Raw genomic sequence first — 23,313 nt, forward strand, 5'->3', positions numbered from 1 at the left:
TGGAGTGGGTAGCCTTTCCCTTCTCCAGGGGATCTTCCCAAACCAGGAATTGAGCCCAGGTCTCCCACATTGCGGGCAGATTCTTTACAAGCTGAGCTATCAGTGAAGCCATATTTGAGGTATTAACCTCTTATCAGATATATGATATACAAATACCTTCTCACATTCCATGGGTTAACTTTTCATTTTGTTGATGGCATCCATTGCTGCATAGCTTTTTAGTTTGTTGTAGCACCACTTGTTTATTTTTGCTATTGTTGCTTTTGCTTTCAGTGTCAAATTTAAAATGTCTTTGCCCAGATGGATGTCAAGGAGCATCCACCTAGATTTAATCCTAGGAGTTTTATCCTTTCAGATTTTACATTTAAGTATTTAATCCATTTGAGTTAATTTTTGTGTATGGTATAAGATAGTGGTCCAGTTTCATTCATTTGCTTATGGATATCTAGTTTTCCCAACACCACTTATGGAGAAGACTACCTTCTCCCCATTGTGCATTCTTGGCTCCCTTATCCAATATTTAGTTGACTGTGTATGTGTGGGTTTATTCTTGTACTTTATTCTGTTCCATTGATCTGTGAGTCTGTTTTTATGCCAGTACCATAGTGCTTTGTTTGTTTGTTTGTTTTCATAGTGCTTTGATAACTGTAGTTCTGTAATATCATTTGAAATCTAGAAGCCCCCAGCTTTATTCTTTTTGCTCAGGATCATTTTGGATGTTTGGGGTCTTTCGTGGTTCCATATGATTTTTAGTATTGTTTTTTCTATTTCTGTGAAAAATACCATTGGAATTTTGATAGGGATTGCATTAAATCTGTAGATCTGCTGCTGCTAAATCACATCAGTTGTGTCTGACTCTTTGCGACCCCATAGATGGCAGCCCACCAGGCTCCCATCCCTGGAATTCTCCAGGCAAGAATACTGGAGTGGGTTGCCATTTCCTTCTCCAGTGCATAATCTGTAGATCACTTTGGATATTATGATCATTTTAACAATATTCTTTCTTCCAATCCATGAACACAGGATATATTAGAATTTCTTTTTTATTTTTATTTGTTTGGCCATGCCATGCAGTTTGAGGGATCTTAGTTTCCCTCCAGGGATTGAACCTGGACCCTTGGTAAGTGCAGAGTGCTAATGACTGGACTGCCAGGGAATTCCCCATGAACTCAGGATATGTTTCCATTTATTTGTGTCATCTTCAAATTCTTCCATTAATATCTTATATTTTTCAAGGCACAAGATCTTTTTTAATATAAATTTATTTTAATTGGAGGCTAATTACTTTACAATATTGTATTGGTTTTGCCATACATCAACATGAATCCACCACGGGTGTACATGTGTTCCCATCCTGAACCCCCCTCCCACCTCCCTCCCCATACCATCCCTCTGGGTCATCCCAGTGCACCAGCCCCAAGCATCCTGTATCATGCATCAAGCCTGGTCTGGAGACTTGTGGATCTTTCATTTGCTTGGCTAAAATAATTTCTAAGTGTTTTTTGATGCTATTGTATATGTGAATGTTTTCTTAAATTCTTTTCCAGATAGTTCATTAGTGTACAGAAATACAACTGATTTTTGTATGTTGATTTTGTATCCTGCAACTTCACTGAATTTGTTTATTAATTCTAGAAATTTTTGGTAGAGTTTTTAGGTTTTTCTACAAATAAGACCATGTCATCTGCAAACAAATAATTTTTCATCTTTCTTTCCAATTTGGATGCCTTTTATTTCTTTTTCTTGCCTAATTGCTCTACAGAGGACTACCAGTATTATGTTAAAAAGAAGTAGTAAGTAGGCACCCTTGTCTTATTTCTGATCTTTGAGAAAAAGGTCACTTTTTACCACAGAGGATGATGTTAGCTATGGGCTTGTTATATGGCTCTTATTATGTTGAGATATATTTCTCCTAAAAAAAAAAAATCTGTAGAGTTTTATCATGAAGATATGTTGGGTTTTGTCAAATGCTTTTTCTGCATTTGTTGAGATGATTATATGATTTGTATCCTTCATTCTGTTAATGTAGTATATTATGTTTATTGATCTGTGTATGTTGAACAATCCTTGCATCTTGGGGATAAATTCCAATTGATCGTTTTGTTTGATCCTTTTATCATGATGTTGAATTCAGTTTGCTAGCATTCTGTTGAGGATTTTTTCCATTTTTATTCATCAGGGATTTTGCCCTGTAATTTTCCCTCCTTGTAGTGTCTGTATCTGACTTTGGTACAAGGATAATGCTGGCCTTACTAAATGAAAATTAATATGTTCCTTCCCCTTCAAATTTTTGGAACAGTTTAAGCAGGATTGTCATCAATTATGCTTTAAATGCTTTGTATAATTCACCCATGAAACCATCTGGTCATGAGCTTTTCTGTACTGGGAGTTTTGTGATTACTGCTTCAATCTTATTTATTGTTGGTCTGTTCAGATGTTCTATTCATAATTCAGTCTTGGTAGGTTGTAAGTTTCTAAGAAATTATCCATTCTATGTCATCTTACTTATTGGCATATAATTTTTCATAGTATTCTCTTATAATCCTTTGTATTTCTGTGGTATCAGTTGTAATGTCTTCCTTTTCATTTCTGACTTTATTATTTCTTTATTAGTCTTCTCTCTTTTTTCCTTCATTAAAGTAGCTAAAGGTTTGTCGATTTTATCTTAAAAAACCAACTAAATTGTGTTGATCTTTTTGTTGCCCTTCTGGTCTCTATTCCATTTATTTCTGCTCTAATCTTTATTCTTTCCTTCTTTCTCCTTTGTGTTCAGTTTGTTCTTTTTCTAGTTCCATGAAGTGTAAAATTAGTTTGTTTTGTTGATAACTCTCTTTTTGCGTAATGCATGCATTTCTTACTCTAAAATTCCTTCATGGATGTGCTCTCACCACATCCCATAGGATTTGTTGTCTCCATTTTTAATTTGTCTCAAGTTATTTTTAAATTTTTCCTTTGATTTATTTTATGACCCAGTGATTATTCAGGAATGTGTTAATTTCCACATATGAGTACATTTTACTCCTGTTACTGATTTCTGATTTCATACCATTGTTTTCATAAAAGATACTTAATGTGATTGCGTTTGTCATAAATTTAAGCCTTTTGTTCTCCAATTATGATCTATCTTGGACAGTATTCCAGTCAAATTTATCTATTTTTTCTTTTGCTGTTTATGCTTCAGTGCCATACCTGAAGAATCATTGCCTATGGTAACAATGACCCTATATGTGAGACAGCAAAAGAGACACAGATGTAAAGAACAGACTTTTGGACTCTGTGGGAGAAGGCGAGGGTGGGCTATTTTGAGAGAACAGCATTGAAACGTGTATATTACCATATGTGAAACAGATGACCAGTCCAAGTTCAATGCATGAAACAGGGCACTCAAAGCTGCTGCACTGGGACAACCCTGAGGGATGGGATGGGGAGGAAGGTGGGAAAGGGGTTCAAGATGGGGGACACATGTACACCCATGACTGAGTTATGTCAGTGTATGGCAAAGCCATTACAATATTGTAAAGTAATTAGCCTCCAATTAAAATAAACAAATTAATTTTAAAAAGAATCATTGCCTAATCTAGTGTTACAAGTATTTACCCCATGTCTTCTATGAGTTTTATAATTTTAGCTCTTAACAGGGAGGTCTGTGATACATCTTAACTTACTGTTTGTATATGATGTCAGGCATGGGTCCAGTTTCATACTTGTCTCTGGTTTTCTTTTCTTATGAACACTTTGTTTGGTTTTGACATAGAATAGTTTTGGCCTCGTAGAATGAGTTAGGAAGTATTTCCTTTTCTTCTATTTTTGAATAATTTGTGAAGGATTGGTGTTAATTCAGAATTAGCATTAATTTGAAAGTATCATAGAATTCACCTGTGAAACCATCTGGTCCTGGGATTTTCTTGGTATGAAGTTTGTAAATTACAAAAATAAAATTATACTTTTATATTTACCTATGTTGTTGCCTTCACCACTGATATTTATTTTTTTGTGTGAATTTGAGTTACTCTCTGATGTTCTTTCATTTCAGCCTAAAGGACTCTAGTATTTCTTGGAAGAGAGATCTATTAATAATGAATTATCTCCTTTTTTTAATTTAGGAATGTCTTTTTAAAATTAATTTATTTTAATTGGAGGCTAATTACTTTACAATATTGTAGTGGCTTTTGCCATACATCAACATGAATCAGCCATGAGTGTACACATGTCCCCCATCCTGAACCCACCTCCCACCCCATCCCATCCCTCAGAGTCATCCCAGTGTACCAGCCCTGAGAGCCCTGTCTCATGCATCAAACCTGGACTGGTGATCACATATGGTAATATACATGTTTCAATGCTATTCTCTCAAATCATCCCATCCTCGCCTTCTCCCACAGAGTCCAAAAGTCTGTTCTTTACATCTGTGTCTCTTTTGCTGTTTTGCATATAGGGTCATCATTACCATCTTTCTAAGTTCCATATATATGCATTAATATACTGTATTGGTGCTTTTCTTTCTGACTGACTTCACTCTGTATAATAGGGTCCAGATTCATCCACTTCCTTAGAACTGATTCAGATGCATTCTTTTTAATAGCTGAGTAATATTCTATTGTGTATATGTACCACAACTTCCTTATCCATTCATCTGCTGATGGATATCTAGGTGGCTTCCATGTCGTTGCTTTTGTAAACAGTGCTGTGATGAACATTGGGGTACACGTGTCTCTTTCAATTCTGGTTTCCTTGGACTGTATGCCCAGCAGTGGGATTGCTGGGTCATATGGCAGTTCTATTTCCAGTTTTTTAAGGAATCTCCACACTGATCTCCACAGAGGCTGTACTAGTTCGCATTCCCACTAACAGTGTAAGAGGTTTCTCTTTTCTCCACACCCTCTCCAGCATTTATTGTTTGTAGACTTTTGGATTGCAGCCATTCTAACTGGCGTGAGATGGTATCTCATTGTGGTTTTGATTTGCATTTCTCTGATAATGAGCATCTATTCATGTGTTTGTTAGCCATCTGTATGTCTTCTTTGGAGAAATGTCTGTTTAGTTCTTTGGCCCATTTTTTTATTGGGTCACTTATTTTTCTGGTATTGAGCTGCATGAGCTGCTTGTACATTTTTGAGATTAATTCTTTGTCAGTTGCTTCATTTGCTATTATTTTCTCCCATTCTGAAGGTTGTCTTTTCACCTTGCTTATAGTTTCCTTCATTGTGCAAAAGCTTTTAAGTTTAATTAGGTCCCATTTGTTTATTTTTGCTTTATTTCCATTACTCTGGGAGGTGGGTCATAGAGGATCCTGCTGTGATGTATGTCAGAGAGTGTTTTGCCTATGTTCTCCTCTAGGAGTTTTATAGTTTCTGGTCCTACATTTAGATCTTTAATGCATTTTGAGTTTATTTTTTGTAAGGTGTTAGAAAGTGTTATAGTTTCATTCTTTTCCAAGTGGTTGACCACTTTTCCCAGCACCACTTGTTAAAGAGATTGTCTTTTCTCCATTGTATATTCTTGCCTCCTTTGTCAAAGATAAGGTGTCCATAGGTGCATGGATTTATCTCTGGACTTTCTATTTTGTTTCATTGATCTATATTTCTGTCTTTGTGCCAGTACCATACTGTCTTGATGACTGCGGCTTTGTAGTAGAGCCTGAAGTCAGGCAGGTTGATTCCCCCAGTTCCATTCTTCTTAAGATTGCTTTGGCTATTCGAGGTTTTTTGTATTTCCATACAAATTGTGAAATTATTTGTTCTAGCTCTGTGAAAAATACCATTGGTAGTTTGATAGGGATTGCATTGAAGCTATAGATTGCTTTGGGTAGTATACTCATTTACTCTATATTGATTCTTCTGATCCATGAACATAGTATATTTCTCCATCTATTTGTGTCATCTTTGAATTCTTTCATTAGTGTTTTATAATTTTCTATATATAAGTTGTTTTGTTTCTTTAGGTAGATTTATTCCAAAGTATTTTATTCTTTTCATTGCAATGGCAAATGGAATTGTTTCTTTAATTTCTTTTTCTGTTTTCTCATTGTTAGTGTGTAGGAATGCAAGGCATTTTTGTCTATTAATTGTATATCCTGCAAAGTTACTATATTCATTGATTAGCTTTTATAGTTTTCTGGTGGTGTCTTTAGGGTTTTCTATGTAGACGATCATGTCATCTGCAAACAGAGTTTTACTTCTTCTTTTCCAACCTGGATTCCTTTTATTTCTTTTTCTTTTCTGATTGCTGTGACTAAAACTTCCAAAACTATGTTGAATAGTAGTGGTGAGAGTGGGCACCCTTGTCTTGTTCCTGACTTTAGGGGAAATGCTTTCAATTTTTCACCATTGAGGATAATGTTTGCTGTGGGTTTATCATATATGGCTTTTATTATGTTGAGGTATGTTCCTTCTATGCCTGCTTTCTGGAGAGTTTTTCTCATAAATTGGTGTTGAGTTTTGTCAAAGGCTTTCTCTGCATCTATTGAGATAACCATATGGTTTTTATCTTTCAATATGTTAATGTGGTGTATCACATTGATTGATTTGCAAATATTAAGGAATCCCTGCATCCCTGAGATAAAGCCCACTTGGTCATAATGTATGATCTTTTTAATATGTTGTTGGCTTCTGTTTGCTAGAATTTTGTTGAGGGTTTTTGCATCTATGTGCATCAGTGATATTGGCCTGTAGTTCTCTTTTTTTGTGGCATCTTTATCTGGTTTTAGTATTAGGGTGATGGTGGCCTGAGAATGAGTTTGGCAGTTTACCTTCCTCTGCAATTTTCTGGAAGAGTTTGAGTAGGATAGGTGTTAGCTCTTCTCTAAATTTGTGGTAGAATTCACCTGTGAAGCCATCTGGTCCTGGGCTTTTGTTTGTTGGAAGATTTTTTATTATAGTTTCAATTTCCATGGTTGTGATGGGTCTGTTAAGATTTTCTGTTTCTTCCTGTTTCAGTTTTGGAAAGTTATCCTTTTCTAAGAATTCATACATTTCTTCCAAGTTGTCCATCTTATTGTCATATACTTGCTGATAGTAGTCTTTTATGATCCTTTGTATTTCTGTGTTGTCTGTTGTGATTTCTGCATTTTCATGTCTAATTTTTTAATTTGATTCTTCTGCCTTTTTTCTTGATGAGTCTGGCTAATGGTTTGTCTATTTTATTTATCTTCTCAAAGAACCAGCTTTAAGTTTTGTTGATTTTTGCTGTAGTCTCCTTTGTTTCTCTTTCATTGATTTCTGCCCTAATTTTCATGAATTCTTTCCTTCTACTAACCCTGGGGTTCTTCATTTCTTCCTTTTCTAGTTGCTTGAGGTGTAGAGTTAGGTACTTTGACTTTTTTCTTGTTTTTTGAGGTAAGCTTGTATTGCTCTGATCCTTCCCCTTAGCACTGCTTTTACAGAGTCTCACAGGTTTTGGGTTGTGTTTTTATTTTCATTCATTTCTATGAATATTTTGATTTATTTTTTGATTGCTTCTGTGATTTGTTTGTTGTTCAGAAGCGTGTTGTTTAGCTTCCATATGTTTGTATTTTTAATATTTTTTTTTCCCCCTGTAGTTCACATCTAATCTTACTTCATTGTGGTCAGAAAAGATGCTTGGAATAATTTCAGCTTTTTGAATTTACCAAGGCTAGATTTATGGCCCAGGATGTGATCTATCCTGGAGGTTCCATGTGCGCTTGAGAAAAAGGTGAAATTCATTGTTTTGAGGTGAAATGTCCTATAGATATCAATTAGGTCTAACTGGTCTTTTGTATCATTTAAAGTTTGTATTTCCTTGCTAATTTTCTGTTTGGTTGATCTATCCATAGGTGCGAGTGCGGGTATTAAAGTCTCCCACTATTATTGTGTTACTGTTAATTTCCCCTTTCATATGTGTTAGCATTTGCCTTACATATTATAGTGCTTCTATGTTGTGCGCATATATATTTATAATTGTTATGTCTTTTTCTTGGATTGATCCTTTGATCATTATGTAGTGTCCTTCTTTGTCTCTTTTCATGGCCTTTATTTCAGAGTCTATTTTATCTGATATGAATATTACTACTCCTGCTTTCTTTTTGTCTCAATTTGCATGAAATGACTTTTTCTAGCCCTTCACTTTCAGTCTGTATATGTCCCTCAGTTTAAGGTGGGTCTCTTGTAGATAGCCTATACAGGGTTCTTGTTTTTGTATCTATTCAGCCAGTCTTTGTCTTTTGGTTGGGGCATTCAACCCATTTACATTTAAGGTGATTATTGATAAGTATGATCCCTTTGCCGTTTACTTTGTTGTTTGGGGTTCAAGTTTATAAGCCTTTTCTGTGTTTCCTGTCTAGAGAAGATCCTTTAGCATTTGTTGAAGAGCTGGTTTGGTGGTACTGAATTCTCTCAGCTTTTGCTCATCTGTAAAGCTTTTGATTTCTCCTTCATATTTGAATGAGATCCTTGCTGGGTATAATAATCTGGGTTGTAGGTTTTTCTCTTTCATCACTTTAAGTATGTCCTGCCATTCCCTTCTGGCCTGAAGTTTCTATTGAAAGATCAGCTGTTATCCTTATGGGGATCCCCTTGTGTGTTATTTGTTGTTTTTCCCTTACTGCTTTTAACATTTGCTCTTTGTGTTTGATCTTCATTGATTTGATTAATATGTGTCTTGGGGTGTTTCACCTTGGGTTTATCCTGTTTGGGACTCTCTGGATTTCTTGGACTTGGGTGGCTATTTCCTTCCCCATTTTCAGGAAGTTTTCAACTATTATCTCCTCAAGTATTTTCTCATGCACTTTCTTTTTGTCTTCTTCTTCTGGGACTCCTATGATTTGAATGTTGGTGTGTTTAACATTGTCCTGGAGGTCTCTGAGATTGTCCTCATTTCTTTTAATTCATTTTTCTTGTTTCCTCTCTGCTTCATTTATTTCCACCATTCTATCTTCCACCTCACTAATCCTATCTTCTGCCGCAGTTATTCTACTGTTGTTTCCCTCCAGAGTGCTTTTGATCTCAGTTATTGCATTATTCATTATTGATTGACTTTTTTATTTCTTCTAGGTCTTTGTTCAACATTTCCTGCACCTTCTCAATCCTTGTCTCTAGTCTATTTATCTGTAACTCCATTTTGTTTCCAAGATTTTGGGTCATCTTTACTATCATTCTGAATTCTTTTTTAGGTAGACTACCTATCTCTTCCTCTTTTGTTTGGTTTGGTGGGCATTTATCGTGTTCTTTTACCTGCTGAATATTTCTCTGCCTTTTCATTTTCTTTAGATAGCTGTATTTGGCGTGGTCTTTCTGTAGGCTGGAAGTTTGTAGTTCCTCTTTATTGTGGAGGTTGCTCCCTGTGGGTGGGGTTGGACTAGTGGCTTGTCAAGGTTTCCTGGTTAGCGAAACTTGCATCTGTGTTCTGGTGGGTGGAACTGGATATCTTCTCTCTGGAGTGCAATGAAGTGTCCAGTAGTGAGTTTTGGGGTGTCTATGGGTTTGGTGTGTCTTTAGGCAGCCTGTATTTTAATGCTCAGGGCTGTGTTCCTGCATTGCTGGAGAATTAGCATGGTATGTCTTGCTCTGGAACTTGTTGACTCTTGGGTGGAGCTTGGTTTCAGTGTAGGTATGGAGGCTTTTGGATGAGCTCTTGTCGATTTATGTTCCCTGGAGTCAGGAGTTTTCTGGTGTTCTCAATTTTGGATTTAAGCCTCCTGCCTCTGGCTTTCAGTCTTATTCTTACAGTAGCCTCAAGACTTCTCCATCCATACAGCCAGATGATAAAACATCTACGTTAATGGTGAAAAGATTCTCCACAGTGAGGAACACCCAGAGAGGTTCATTGAGTTACATGGAGAAGAGAAGAGGGCGGAGGAAGATAGAAGTGACCAGGAGGAGAAGGGGAGTCAAAAGGGGAGAGAGCAATCTAGCCAGTAATCAGTTCCCTATGTGCTCTCCACAGTCTGGAACACCCAGAGAGGTTCACAGAGTTACATAGAGAAGAGAAGGGGGAGGGAGGAGATTGAGGTGACCTGGAGGAGAAAGGGGAGAGAGCAATCAAGCCAGTAATCACACCCCTAAGTGAAAATGGGTACTGAAGATTAAAGATTAAAGTACTAAAGATTAAGATAGATTCTTAAAGGTACAAAATTGATAACAAATACCCAAAAGCAAAGATTAAAACTCTAGAGTAGAGGTTAGACCCTCAAAATTACAATATTAAAAATACAAAACAAAATGAATCACAAAAATTATAAAAAGTATATATATATATATGTGTGTGAAATTTGCTTTAAAAATAGGGTATTTTATTGCAAGGTAATAGTAGGTTATAAACATGAAAATTAGTAATAAAGAACTTAAAAAGAAAAAAAAATTAAATGGTAATAGTAAAAATAAATCTAGGAATTTGTCTGGAGCTGTTGGGGGCAGTGTGGGGTCAGTTCAGTTTCAGATAGTTCCTTGTTCCAGCTTATACTTCTTCTCAAGGTCTATAGGCCCCTTCCAATGCTTAGTCAATGCTAACTATAGGGTTTTAATCTGTTGCACCAGTCACTTCTAGAGCGGTTCCCTCTTTGTTTATTTTGGCTTCCTCTGTCTGAAAATCTCTTCAGTGTCTAATTTCTGCCCTGACACAAGGAGGCGAAGGTGGTCACTTATATAGGCTCATTTGTTCAGTTGTGTTGTGGGGAGGGAGGAACACTGCAAACAAATATCACTGGCATGTGTGGGGTGTGCTCACAGTGTATGGACCACACTTGGGCTTGCTGCTCACGGTGTGTGTGCTTTCCCGGTCTATACTTCTCAGGCTCCAGGTTGCTCTGTAGGGGAAATGTCCAAAGTGGGCCCTGGGTTTCATGCACTTCTGGGAATGTCTTTTTATAACTTCACTTCTGCATAGTTTTCTTAGATATAGCTTTTTCTTTCAGCATTTCAAATATATCATCCCACTGCCTTCTGGCCTCTGCTTTCTAATGAGAATACAGTTGTCAGTATTATTGAAGTGTCCTTGTTTGTGATGAACTATTTTTCTTTTGCTGATTTCAAGATTCATTGTCTTTTGCTTTAGACATTTTGACCATGTGTTCTAGGTATGGGTCTCTTGAGTTTATCATATTTGGAATCTTTGAGCTTCTTGAATGTGTAGATTCAAAGAGTTCACCAAACTTGGCAAATTTTAAGTCATTACTTCTTATTCTTTTCTCCCCCTTCTCTTTATCTGGACCCCCAATTATGTATGTTGGTAGGCTTAATGTTGTCTGATGAGTCTTTGGGTCCTGTTCCTTTTCATTTGTCTTTCTGATTCTCAGTCTTAGATAACTGACCTATCTCAAAGTCAGTGGTTATTTCTGCCTGCTCAAGTATGCAGGAGAAGGCAATGGCACCCCACTCCACTACTCTTGCCGGGAAAATCCCACGGACAGAGAAGCCTAGTAGGCTGCAGTCCATGGGGTTGCTAAGAGTCAGACACAACTGAGCGACTTCACTTTCACTTTTCACTTTCCTGCATCGGAGAAGGAAATGGCAACCCACTCCAGTGTTCTTGCCTGGAGAATCCCAGGGACGGGGGAGCCTGGTGGGCTGCTGACTGTGGGGTCACACAGAGTCAGACACAACTGAAGCGACTTGGCGGTGGCTGTGGCTGCTCAAGTATGCTGTTATGCCTCTGCAGGGCATTTTTAATTTCAGATATTATACGTTTCAGCTCCAGAATTTCTGTTTTGTTCCTTTTAAAACTTTTTATGTCTCCTGTTATTATCTTTCATTTTTTGAGACATCATTCTATTGGTTTCCTTTTGCTCATTGAACATATTTACAACTGTTGATTTAAATTCTTAGTCTAGTAAATCCAATGCCTGGGCTTTGTCTAGGATAGTTTCTATTAATATCTTTTTGGCTGTCAGTGGGTCATACTTTGCTTTTTTTGCTGTCATATTTTTTGTTGAAAATTGGACATTTGTAGTACTGTAGTATATAACTCTGGTCTGTTGTTCTTTATTTAGTGAATGATTGAGTAAATCATGGTGCTGCCATCAGATAGAATAATGACTATTTAAGATGATAATTATGAAGTCAGTGCACTATGTAAAATTTTAAAGATTATGTCGAAGAAAGTCTACATATAAAAATATAAGATGCATTAATACTAGAACTGGGTAAAGACAGAAATAAAGAGGAAAAGAAAGGAATAGCAAAAGTGATAGTAATTGTATTATAATGATGAGATTACAGGTGAGTTTCCCTTTGTACTTTCCAAGTTTTATTATATTACTTTTTGTGCTTTATTTTTCTTATCCATTATGGTTTATCACAGGATATTGAATATATTTCCCTGTGCTATACAGTAGGACCTTGTTGTTTATCCATTCTATATATAATAGTTTGTATCTGCTAACCCCAAAATCCCATTCCTTCCATCCCCCACCCCACTCTCCACCTTGACAACCAAAAGTCTGTTCTCTGTGTCTGTGAGTCTGTTTATGTTACTTTTTGTGCTTTCCATTTTGTTCCATTGATCTATATTTCTGTATTTGTGCCAGTACCATACTGTCTTGATGACTGTGGCTTTGTAGTAGAGGCTGAAGTCAGGCAGGTTGATTCCTCCAGTTCCATTCTTCTTTCTCAAGATTGCTTTGGCTATTCCAGGTTTTTTGTATTTCCATACAAATTGTGAAATTATTTGTTCTAGTTCTGTGAAGAATACTGTTGGTAGCTTGATAGGGATTGCATTGAATCTATAAGTTGCCTTGGGTAGTATCCTCATCTTCACTATATTGATTCTTCCAATCCATGAACATGGTATATTTCTCCATCTATTAGTGTCCTCTTTGATTTCTTTCACCAGTGTTTTATAGTTTTCTATATATAGGTCTTTAGTTTCTTTAGGTAGATATATTCCTAAGTATTTTATTCTTTTCATTGCAATGGTGAATGGAATTGATTCCTTAATTTCTTTTTCTATTTTCTCATTATTAGTGTATAGGAATGCAAGGGATTTCTGTGTGTTGATTTTATATCCTGCAACTTTACTATATTCATTGATTAATTCTAGTAATTTTCTGGTGGAGTCTTTAGGGTTTTCTATGTAGAGGATCATGTCATCTGCAAACAGTGAGAGTTTTACTTCTTCTTTTCCAATTTGGATTCCTTTTATTTCTTTTTCTGCTCTGATTGCTGTGGCCAAAACTTTCAAAACTATGTTGAATAGTAATGGTGAAAGTGGGCACCCTTGTCTTGTTCCTGACTTTAGAGGAAATGCTTTCAATTTTTCACCATTGAGGATAATGTTTGCTGTGGGTTTGTCATATATAGCTTTTATTATGTTGAGGTATGTTCCTTCTATTCCTGCTTTCTGGAGAGGTTATAGCCCGTTTCTCTTCCTATGCAAAAATCTCTGAGCCAAGGTTCTGGAACAGCACATGGGGATACTGGCAAGCTTCTCTGAGTGATACCCCAGCTCTAGGACCTAAAGGGTCAGGGCCAGGGTCAGTAGCCTGAGGTTTTTTCAGGCACAGAACCACCACTTCATGAGTGCAGGCAAGGTGATCAGGGACCCTGATCTCAGTGCTCCACATCCAAGTTAGAGTCTCCTCCCATGTCTCAATCGCTCTTTCCTAGGACTTAGCCAAAGCAACAGGGAGCTGGGGGCAGGATAAGAAATGTTTAAGTCCTGTTTCTCATGGGAAGAAAGCCCTCCAGCTGGGCGCTAGGGGTAGGTTGAACCCTGTGTTCTTGGCTGCACAAGTCTGGAGTGGAATCTTCTCTTTACTAAGCTAGGAGAAGGAAAGGAGAGAGGAGATCTGTTGCAGGGCCCAAGTGAGGGCTCTTATCTAACACCTGGAAATCAACTGTCTGAGGAGACACACATGCTGACAAAGCAAGAGACTTTATCAGGAAGGGGCACCTGGGCAGAGAACAGTAGGGTAGGGGAACCCAGGAGAACTGTTCTGCCACTTGGCTTGTAGTCTCAGGTTTTATGGTGATGGGATTAGTTTCTGGATTGTCTTTGGCCAGTTATTTCTGTCTCAGAGTCCTTCCTGGTGGTGCAAACGTTGCTCAGCCAAGATGGATTCCAGCAAGGGTTCTGGGAGGTGGTGGGACATGTGGCATCTCCTTTTGAACTTTTCCTGAACTCTTCTGGTTGGTGGTGGCTTGTTAGTTCCGTGTTCCTTACCACTACCTCCTGTCCTAAAATAACTCACGCAAATGGTTACTATGGTGCCTGGCCAGGGTCGGCAGTTCCAGTCAGTGTGTTTCCCCTAAGAGATCTCAATTCGAATACTAGAAATTCTTTGGGAATTTTTGTGGATTTTCTTGAGTTTCTGTTTGCTTCTCAGACTACTCCCAGGGACTTTAATAATTCAAAGATAATTTTTATCATTTTCACAGGGGAAGGGGTGTCTACAGAATGCCTCACGCTGTCAGGCTGGAAGTTGATCAAAGTGTCATCTCTGAAAGAAGCTGAAGTTAAGGTACAGGAGAGAGAGATTTGTGGGGAGGCTACAAACCTGCTGGTACCAATAAGCACTGCTCTGAATTTACTCCTTGTTTTAAGTGGCCTTTTGTCAGCATTAACAATGGAACTTTGGTCTCGGCTTATCTCATACTTTCTCTGCCCCAGCTCCAGAACCAGCCATTTCTCTCAGAGGCGGCCCTGGTTACATTTAGTGAGAACCAATATCTGGGTGCTCGATGTGCTCATAGCTACTGGGGTATCATTTCTTCTAATCTGAATGGACAGAGCCAGGAAATACATGCATCTATATCTGCACACAGCCCTATATCTGTGTATATATACATTTTTCCTTGGAAAAAACTTTCACATTAATACTGACACTTGACAAACCTGGCTTCCATTTTCATCACTATATTTACTTATTTGCTACATCATTTGGCCCCAGACAAGGCCCTCATCCCAGCCCTGCTTCCTCAGGCATGGCATGTACTTTGACATTTCTGAGTACCCACCTCCTCTCCCCACATTCCTGTTTTACAAATTACAACCCAGATTATCAGGTTAGAAAAAGAATTTCAAATGGTCATAACTGCATCAGTGTAAATAGCTTAGAAGGGACACATGCTGAAGGCTGGCCTGTAAAAATAGTCAAATCATCCTATTCCCCTCAAATTTTCTTTTTATTACTCTTGTTTCACAAGTACATACCATGCCTCCTAGTTCCTTATTTAAAACTTACAACTCTTTATTTTGTAATAATTACAGATTAACAGGAAGGTGCAAAAATAGTACAGGGAGTCTGAGTTTCCCCCAGTGGTAAGATCTTACACATCATTATAGTCCAACTTCAAAACCAACATATTGACAATGGTACAATACTGCTGACTAGACTATAGACCTTATTTGGTTTCACCAGATTTTACATGCACTCATTTGTGGGGTTTTTTTTGTGTAGCTCTATATAGTTTTAGTACAGATATACATTCATGTAATCAGCACCACAATCAAGAAATAGAACTGTTCCATCAGCACAAAGGAACTGCTTGTGTTGTTACCCTTTATAATCACGCATATCTCATACCCACTCTAGTCCTATCCTTGGCAACCATTAATCTGTTCTTCATTTCTATAATTTTTTCATTTCAAGAATTTAGAATGTTATACAAATGCAGTCATACAGCAGGTGGCCTGTTGAGACTTTTTTCATTCATCATAATACACTTGAGGTCCATCCAAGTTGTGTATATCAATATTCTGTTTCTTTACATTGCAGAGTAGTATCCCGTGGTGTGCATGGTTGGTTTAACTGCACACACAACTGCAGGACATCTGGGTTGTTTCATCTGGGGCTATTACAAATGAAAGTGCTAATAACATCTATATAGAAGTTTTTGTGCCAAAATAGGCTTTCATTTCTTTGGGATAGATGTCCAGAAAAACAGTTGCTGGGTAATAAAGTACATGTATGTCTAACTTTCGATCCCTGGGTCAGGAAAATCCCCTGGAGAAGGGAATGGCAACCCACTGCAGTATTCCTGCCTGGAGAATCCCTATGGACAGAGGAGCCTGGCAGGCTACAGTCCATGGAGTCCAAAGAGTCAGATATGACTGAGCAGCTAACGCTTTTACTTTCATGTTTAAGTTTATTAGAAGTTTCCAAACTCTTTTTTTCAGAGTGGCTTACCATTTTACATTCCATTCAGCAAGGTAAGAGATCTCCAATTTGTATGCTTAAGAGCATCTTCTATTTTCACTATTTTAAAAAAATTTTGGCCACACCCTGAAGCATGTGGGATCTTAGTTCCCCAACTAGGGATCAAACCCATGCCCCTGGCACTGAAAGGCAGAGTCTCAACCACTGAACTGCCAGGAAGTCCCCATTTTCATTATTATTTTCTTTAGCCATTCTGATAAGTACATAGTCATAATTCCTTATGGTTTTAATTTGCATCCCCTGATTACTAATAAGATTCAGCATTTTCTCCTATGCTTGCTTGCCATTAACATTCCCTCTTCAGTGCTATGTCTATTCATGTCTTCTGCTCATTTTCTAGTTGTACTATTTTTTTTCCTCTTGACTTTATACAATATATTCTGGATTCATCACGATAAATGGTTTGCAAGTGATTTCTGTCAATAACATCTTCCTCTTAAATTGTTTGCAGAGCAGTTTTTCCTTTTGAAAAAGTCCAGTGTATCAACTTTTTCCTTTTAGGACTGTGCTTTTGGGGTGAAGGCCAAGAGCTCATTGTCTAGCCCAAGATCCTAAAGATTTTTCTATGATTTTTTTTTCCCTAAAGGTTTTACAGTTTTACATCTTATACCTAACATCATGATACATTTTCAAATTTGTATATTGTATACAGTTTAGGTCAAAGTTTCTTTTCTTTGCCAACTGCACCAACATGATTTGTTGAAAAGACTATCCTTCCTCCGTTGAATTGCTTCTGTACCTTTGTCAAAATCGGTTGGGCTGTCTTGATCACTACAGCTTTATAGTAAATCTTGAAGTCAGGTAATGGGAGTCCCCCCAGTTTTTCTTCTTCAAAATGGATTTAGCCTAATTAATTTTATTCCTGGATATCTTCATCCTTCCTACAGGGAAAGAAAAGAATAGAGAAGAACTCTGGCTGTGGGAAATGAGGGAAAACACAACATTTAGACTACATATGCCCTAAGAAAGTTCATGACCTTTTCTGGTTCTGAGATGAAGAGATGAAGTCTGACATCCAAATGATTATGGTACAGGTAGTTCTGGACTATACTTTGAAATGTGAAAAGCAATAATTTAGGGAGAAACAGGAAGAAAAAACAAAAACCAACCCTTTGTCACTGCTGTTGGGATTAGGACTTTCTTTGTCATCTTTCTAACTCCTTCAATTCCCACTGTAATTTCTAGTATGAGGTAGGCTTGGCTCTTTTCTGAAGATACACTTATCATTTGTGGTTACACATGGTAAGAAAGATGCAACAGAACTTTTTAAAGTGTGATTTCTGTTACATCCTAAGTCCTAAATGTTTCTGGAAAAACACATTTATATTATACTAGTTCTTAGGGTCTAGGATCTGCTCAATAGGAATTTGCTTCAAAGTCAAATATGTCAGAACTTATGTTTTTGGTTATAAAGAGCACCCACATAGATTCAACCTTTCCTAGATATCTCAGAATACCTATTTTAGAGATCAGGAAGGAAGACACGAGATATATGCCTGTCAGTGGGGGCAAAAAGTATAGGTAGAGTCACTTCTTTCCACTGACCCTCATGTACTTATTTACTTGTCCAATATAAGCATCCTAAGTACAAAATCAAACATGAAATACTCTTCTTCCTTTAGCTCATTCCAGGGGGAAATGAACATTTGAGATATACTCCCCAGACATTTTATTATAGAATGTCCTTGCCAATGTACCTTCCACAGTCTTTAAAAAGCTTTCATATTCTACTTAAATCACCCTGCATTTGCTCTGTGTAGGCCAGTTCCAGGTAGGAGGGTTTATTAAGCCCTAAATGAAACTTTCTGGAAGATGTCTTGTGTTTGTTTATTGCAGGCATAAGACACATCCATTGGGGTATAAAAAGAGCTGCTCCCTCATATTCCTACACATCCTATATGTGAAATTGCAGACCATGTTTAACACAAATTGGAAGAAAAGCATTTTACCCCGTTCTGTCTCCTGCTTTATTCTAGAGAAGAAAGTTCTTGCAGAAGCTCTTCCTTTTCTTGTTGCAGCTCCTGCACATGCTGTTGGTTTTGCTCCAGTCTGTCCTCCAACCACTGCAGTAGAGGTCCGCTGACCGCTGACATCTGACTGCACAGATTCTTGGTAAATACTTCAACAGAAACAAAACACAAGGACAACATTCCACCATCAGCAGCCCCACACCAGGGAGTACAGGAAGAAGGGGAAGGAGGAGAACATAGAAAAAGTATAGTAGTAGAACTGGCAGACAGCTTTGGATGGGCAGCCAGGGGACAGCAGGATAACTGAGCAAGGAAGATACCTATTCGGAGGCTACCCTGAACATCCCTGAACCCATAATCCAGAGGGAAGCCTGCCTATGCAGAGAGCAGAAAGATAACCAGCTTTTCACTCTCATAGCAAAAGGGCTAAGACCCCCAAAAGGGTCTCTTTCCCCAACCTTCAAGACTTCCCCACACTAATCCATAATCTATGCTGTCACCATGGATTGTGCTGTGCTTAGTTACTCAGTCGTGTCTGACTCTTTGCAACCCCTTGGACTGTAGCCCACCAGGCTCCTCTGTCCATGGGGATTCTCCAGGCCAGAATAACGAGTGGGTAGCCATTCCCTCCTCCAGGGGATCTTCCCAACCCTGAGATCAAACCCCAGTCTCCCATGTTGTAGGTGGATTCTTTACCTTCTGAGCCACCAGGGAAGCCCCATTACTCTTGCCTATTCTTGAATTTCATATAAATGGAACTATAAAGTATGTAACAGTTTACATGACACTTCACCTGGCATAATGGTTTTGAGATTCATCAAGGTTGTCCATGTGATGATTTGATGATTTAGTCGCTAAGTCATATCCAACTCTTACGACCCCATGGACTGTAGTCTGCCAGGCTCCTCTGTCCATGGGATTCTCCAGGCAAGAATACTGGAGTGGTTTGCCATTTCCTTCTCCATCACATATCGGTAGTTTGTTCTTTTCATTTCTGAGCAATACTTTGTTGTATGGATGGATCACGCTTTGTTGATCCATTCACCCACTGACAGACAGCTGGGTGTTTCCACTTTTTGGCTATTGCAAATACTGCTGCTGCAAACATTCCAGTCTTCCTTTGGGTGGCATGTATGGTATTCAGTTGTCCGCAGGGTTCAACAGAAAAGTTGTGGGGGCAGGCTTAGCAAGTGGAAAAGCTCTTGGGAAAGAAAACTCCAGGGTAATTTGTACTCACCAATTCAGTTACTTCAGCTAAATTTGCTTCGGTCATGTGAGTATTTTACTGTTTATACTTTAGGGGAAAAAAAATCTTACCTGAGCCATTATGGATCTTGGTTACTGAGTCCAGATGTGTAAGGCTAAAGGGATAGGATAAAATAGATTAGTAGCAGAGCATCAGTTCATCTAATCTGGCTGGCACCAGTCTGCTGCCAGAACAGATAATTATGGATCATTTAACTTTCCATTCTTGTTAAATTTTTCATGATGGGGGGATGTACTTTCATTTCGAACATTGAAATAATTCAAAGAAATAATCTGGAAATTACTGTCTCTGACTGAAGGCGTCACATAGTACATGGGGTTAACTTAGATGTTAATTTTTTTTAGCAACTAAAAAATTATCTTTGCCCCAGGAGGATGCAAAGTACACCAGGAGAGAAACAAGTGGTAAAGAGACTGTTATCATACAGGGTGAGAAAACTGATGACTGCAAACTACTGTAAAGCTTTTTCATAAGAGAGCAAAAAAGCAAAGGGGGCTCACAAGTTGAGCTGCCAAAGATGACAGGACGGGAGGGAATGGGGACCAGGCCCTGAGAAGTAGAAAGATGAGCAGCGAGGGTCTCTACCTGTGGATCCTCCTATATGCATCTTGTTCTTCTTGGCACAGGATCTTGGGCAGCTCAACTGCTGACTCAAGGCATACTTTCCCAATGGTTACGTGAGGTACAATATGAATTGGGATTTCAATTCTCTCATACCTGGAAGACAACCAGGTCGGGTCATGTCAGTTTTTGTTTCCAGCTTTATTGAGGTATCTTGAAGGCAGGAGAAGGGGATGACAGAGGATGAGATGGTTGGATGGCATCACCAACTCAATGGACGTGAGTTTGAGTAAATTCTGGGAATCGGTGATGGGCCTGGCATGCTGCAGTCCATGGGGTCGCAAACAGTCATACACAACTGAGGGACTGAACTGAACTGATGCAAAGAGTTGATTCACTGGAAAAGACCCTGATGCTGGGAAAGATTGAAGGCGGGAGAAGGGGATGACAGAGGCTGAGATGGTTGGATGGCATCAACAACTCGATGGACATGAGTTTGAGTAAACTCCAGGAGTTGGTGATGGACAGGGAGGCCTGGTGAGCTGCAGTCCATGCGGTCGCAAAGAGTCAGACATGACTGAGCAACTGAACAGAACTGAACTTACTGAGGTATAGTTGGCAAATAAATTGACAAACTATATAAGAAAAGAAAGAAAGAAAAAACACGAACTTACTCAGTCATGTCTGACTCTTTGCGACTCCATGGACTGTAGCCCACCAGGCTCCTCCATCCATGGAATTTTCTAGACAAGAGTACTGGGGTGGGTTGCCATTTCCTTCTCCAGGGGATCTTCCCAACCCAGGGATCGAACCTGGGTCCCCCACATCGCGGGCAGCACTTTACGGTATAAGCCACCAAATTATATATATATATATATATATATATAAAATTTTATTTGTCTTATATACCTACACTTCTTAAGGTATACAAATTGACATTATGATATATATATACACATATATATATACACACACACACACTGTGAAACAATCAACACACTCAAGTGCATTAACATATCTATCAGCTCACATAATTACCATTTTTGTGCTGATTTAACATTTAAGATCTCCCTTAACAAATTTCAAGTAGATACTCACCATGTTGACATTAGATCTCCCGAACTCGTACCCTTAGACCAACACTTCCTCATTTTCCCCTCTACCACCCCTGCCATCACCATTCTCCTCTCTGTGTCTAGTAGCTTGATGGGTTTAGATTCCACATGTAAGAGCATTGTTATTATTGTTCTTTGCTCAGTTGTGTCCAGCTCTTTGTGACTCCATGGACTGTAGCACACCAGGATTCCCTGTCTTTCACTATCTCCCCGAGTTTGCTTAAACTCATGTCCATTGAGTTGGTGATGCTATCCAACCATTTCATCCTCTGTCGTCCCCTTCTCCTCCCACCTTCAATCTTTCCCAGCATCGGTCTTTTCCAATGAGTTGGCTCTTCACATCAGGTGGCCAAAGTATTGGAGCTTCAGCTTCAGCATCAGTCCTTCCAGGGAATATTCAGAGTTCACTGTCCTTAGGATTGACTGGTTTCATCTCCTTGCTGTCCAAAGGACTCTCAAGAGGCTTTTCCAGTACCACAATTTGAAAGTATCTATTATCTGGTGCTCAGCCTTCTTTATGGCCCAACTCTCACATCTGTAAATGACTAATGGAAAAACTATAGCTTTGACTATACAGATCTTTGTCAGCAAAGTGATGTCTGCTTTTTAATATGCTGTCTAGGTTTGTCATAGCTTTCCTTCCAAGGAGCAAGAGGTCTTTTAATTTCATGGCTGCAGTCACCATCTGCAGTAATTTTGGAGCCCAAAAAACAAAATCTGTCACTGCTTCTACTTTTATCCTTTCTATTTGTCATGAAGTGATGGGACTGGATGCCATGATCTTCGTTTTTGGAAAGTTGAGTTTTAAGCCAGCTTTTCCACTATCCTCTTTCTCCCTTGCCAAGAAGCTCTTTAGTTCCTCTTCATTTTTTGCCATTAGAGTTGTATCATCTTGTTGATGGGCTTCCCCGATGGCTCAGCAGGTTAAGAATCCGTCTGCAATGTAGGAGACACAGGTTTGATCTCTGGGTCAGGAAGATCCCCTGGAGAAGGAAATGGCAACCCACTCCAGTATACTGGCTACAGTCTAAAGGGTTGCAGAGTTGAACACGACTAGCACACAGGCATCTTGTTGATATTTCTCACAGCAATCTTGATTTCATCTTGTATTTCATCCAGCCTAGCAAGTGAGGGCATGCATTGCAGTATTTGTCTTTCTTAGACTTATTTCACTCAGCATAATGTAGTCAAGGTTCATCCATGTTGTTGAAAATGGTATGTATATACACATATGCAGACATATACCACATTTTCTTTATCCATTTGTCCACTGACATACATTTAGGTTGTTTTCATTCCTTGACTACTGTGAGTAATTCTGCGATGAACATGGGACCCCAGATATTATTTTGAGACCCTGATTTCACTTCCTTTGGATATATATCAAGAAGTTGGTAAGTTTTTAATGCTGAGTTGTCATAATCTGAAGTTTTCTATAGTTTTAAAAGAAATTTTTGGACACGGTATGCTTCAAACATTAAACATTCCTATAACTCATTTAGTAACTCCAAAGGGGATATGGTTCAAACTGAGCTCATGTGGGGAGCAATTTGGAAGTACATTTGCAGAGCCAGTATTCTCATAGAAAATAAAGTCCTTATACTCATTTCCCAGACAAGGGAAATAGCTTATTAATACTGTTTTCAGAAAGTTGCCAATGAGGTGGAACACACTGATCACAAAGCCTGGGGGAAGAGGAACTAGAGACTCTTCAATGGCTCCATCAGCTTTGTTATGTGGAAGGGATTACTTTATTACTTGTTCTAATTCAGTGTTCACCTGATTTCCCATTTTCTCCCCTGGAAGGAAATAGGTACATAATATACAAATATTTCCATTTTCATGCTAGAGTAGGCTTGTTACTCCAAGGCCAACCAATCTACCTCTAAATACTTCTCACCCCAAATACACCTAATCTCCACCTAACAGTGGGTTCAATGGAGCATCCAAAGTTGAGGGTCCCTGGTATTCTGTGACTTCATTGGCCCAGGGTGGTACCTCAACATAAGATCTAGCTCCCTTCTCTCTCTTTACCACCCAGCAGAATATGTCTGGCCCCCTTACCACTTCTCTTCAAAATAACATTAGATCTCTGAGCCAGAGCAATTCTGCAGGTAGAACAAATAAAGGTATCCAAACTGGAAAAAATAAAGTCAAACTCTCTCTGTTTGCAGAAGCGTTAATCTTATATGTAGAAAACCCTTAATACTCCCCCATCACCTTGCCCCCAAAAACCTATTACGGCCCCACATCTGAAAGCTCTAGATGGGAAACCCTTCCTGGCCACAGGCA

At 38.6% G+C, this 23,313-nt stretch overlaps 1 protein-coding gene across 2 annotated transcripts in view; it reads right to left on the reverse strand.

Annotated features, from left to right (window-relative positions):
- Window positions 1-15,114: 15,114 nt before the first annotated feature.
- Window positions 15,115-23,313, reverse strand: part of BRCC3 (BRCA1/BRCA2-containing complex subunit 3) — a 79,331-nt gene continuing 71,132 nt past the window's right edge. For both annotated transcript variants that reach the window (XM_070366184.1, XM_014479367.2), the window contains 4 exons: window positions 19,931-20,062; window positions 19,396-19,439; window positions 18,058-18,227; window positions 15,115-16,989 (listed from right to left, as the gene is read on the reverse strand). In XM_070366184.1, coding sequence (XP_070222285.1) covers window positions 18,076-18,227; window positions 19,396-19,439; window positions 19,931-20,062 — 328 coding nt within the window. In that variant the 3' untranslated portion in view covers window positions 15,115-16,989; window positions 18,058-18,075. The remainder of the gene's footprint in view (window positions 16,990-18,057; window positions 18,228-19,395; window positions 19,440-19,930; window positions 20,063-23,313) is intronic.

Source organism: Bos mutus, chromosome X, assembly GCF_027580195.1.
Source record: "Bos mutus isolate GX-2022 chromosome X, NWIPB_WYAK_1.1, whole genome shotgun sequence".
NCBI classification, from domain to species: domain Eukaryota; kingdom Metazoa; phylum Chordata; class Mammalia; order Artiodactyla; family Bovidae; genus Bos; species Bos mutus.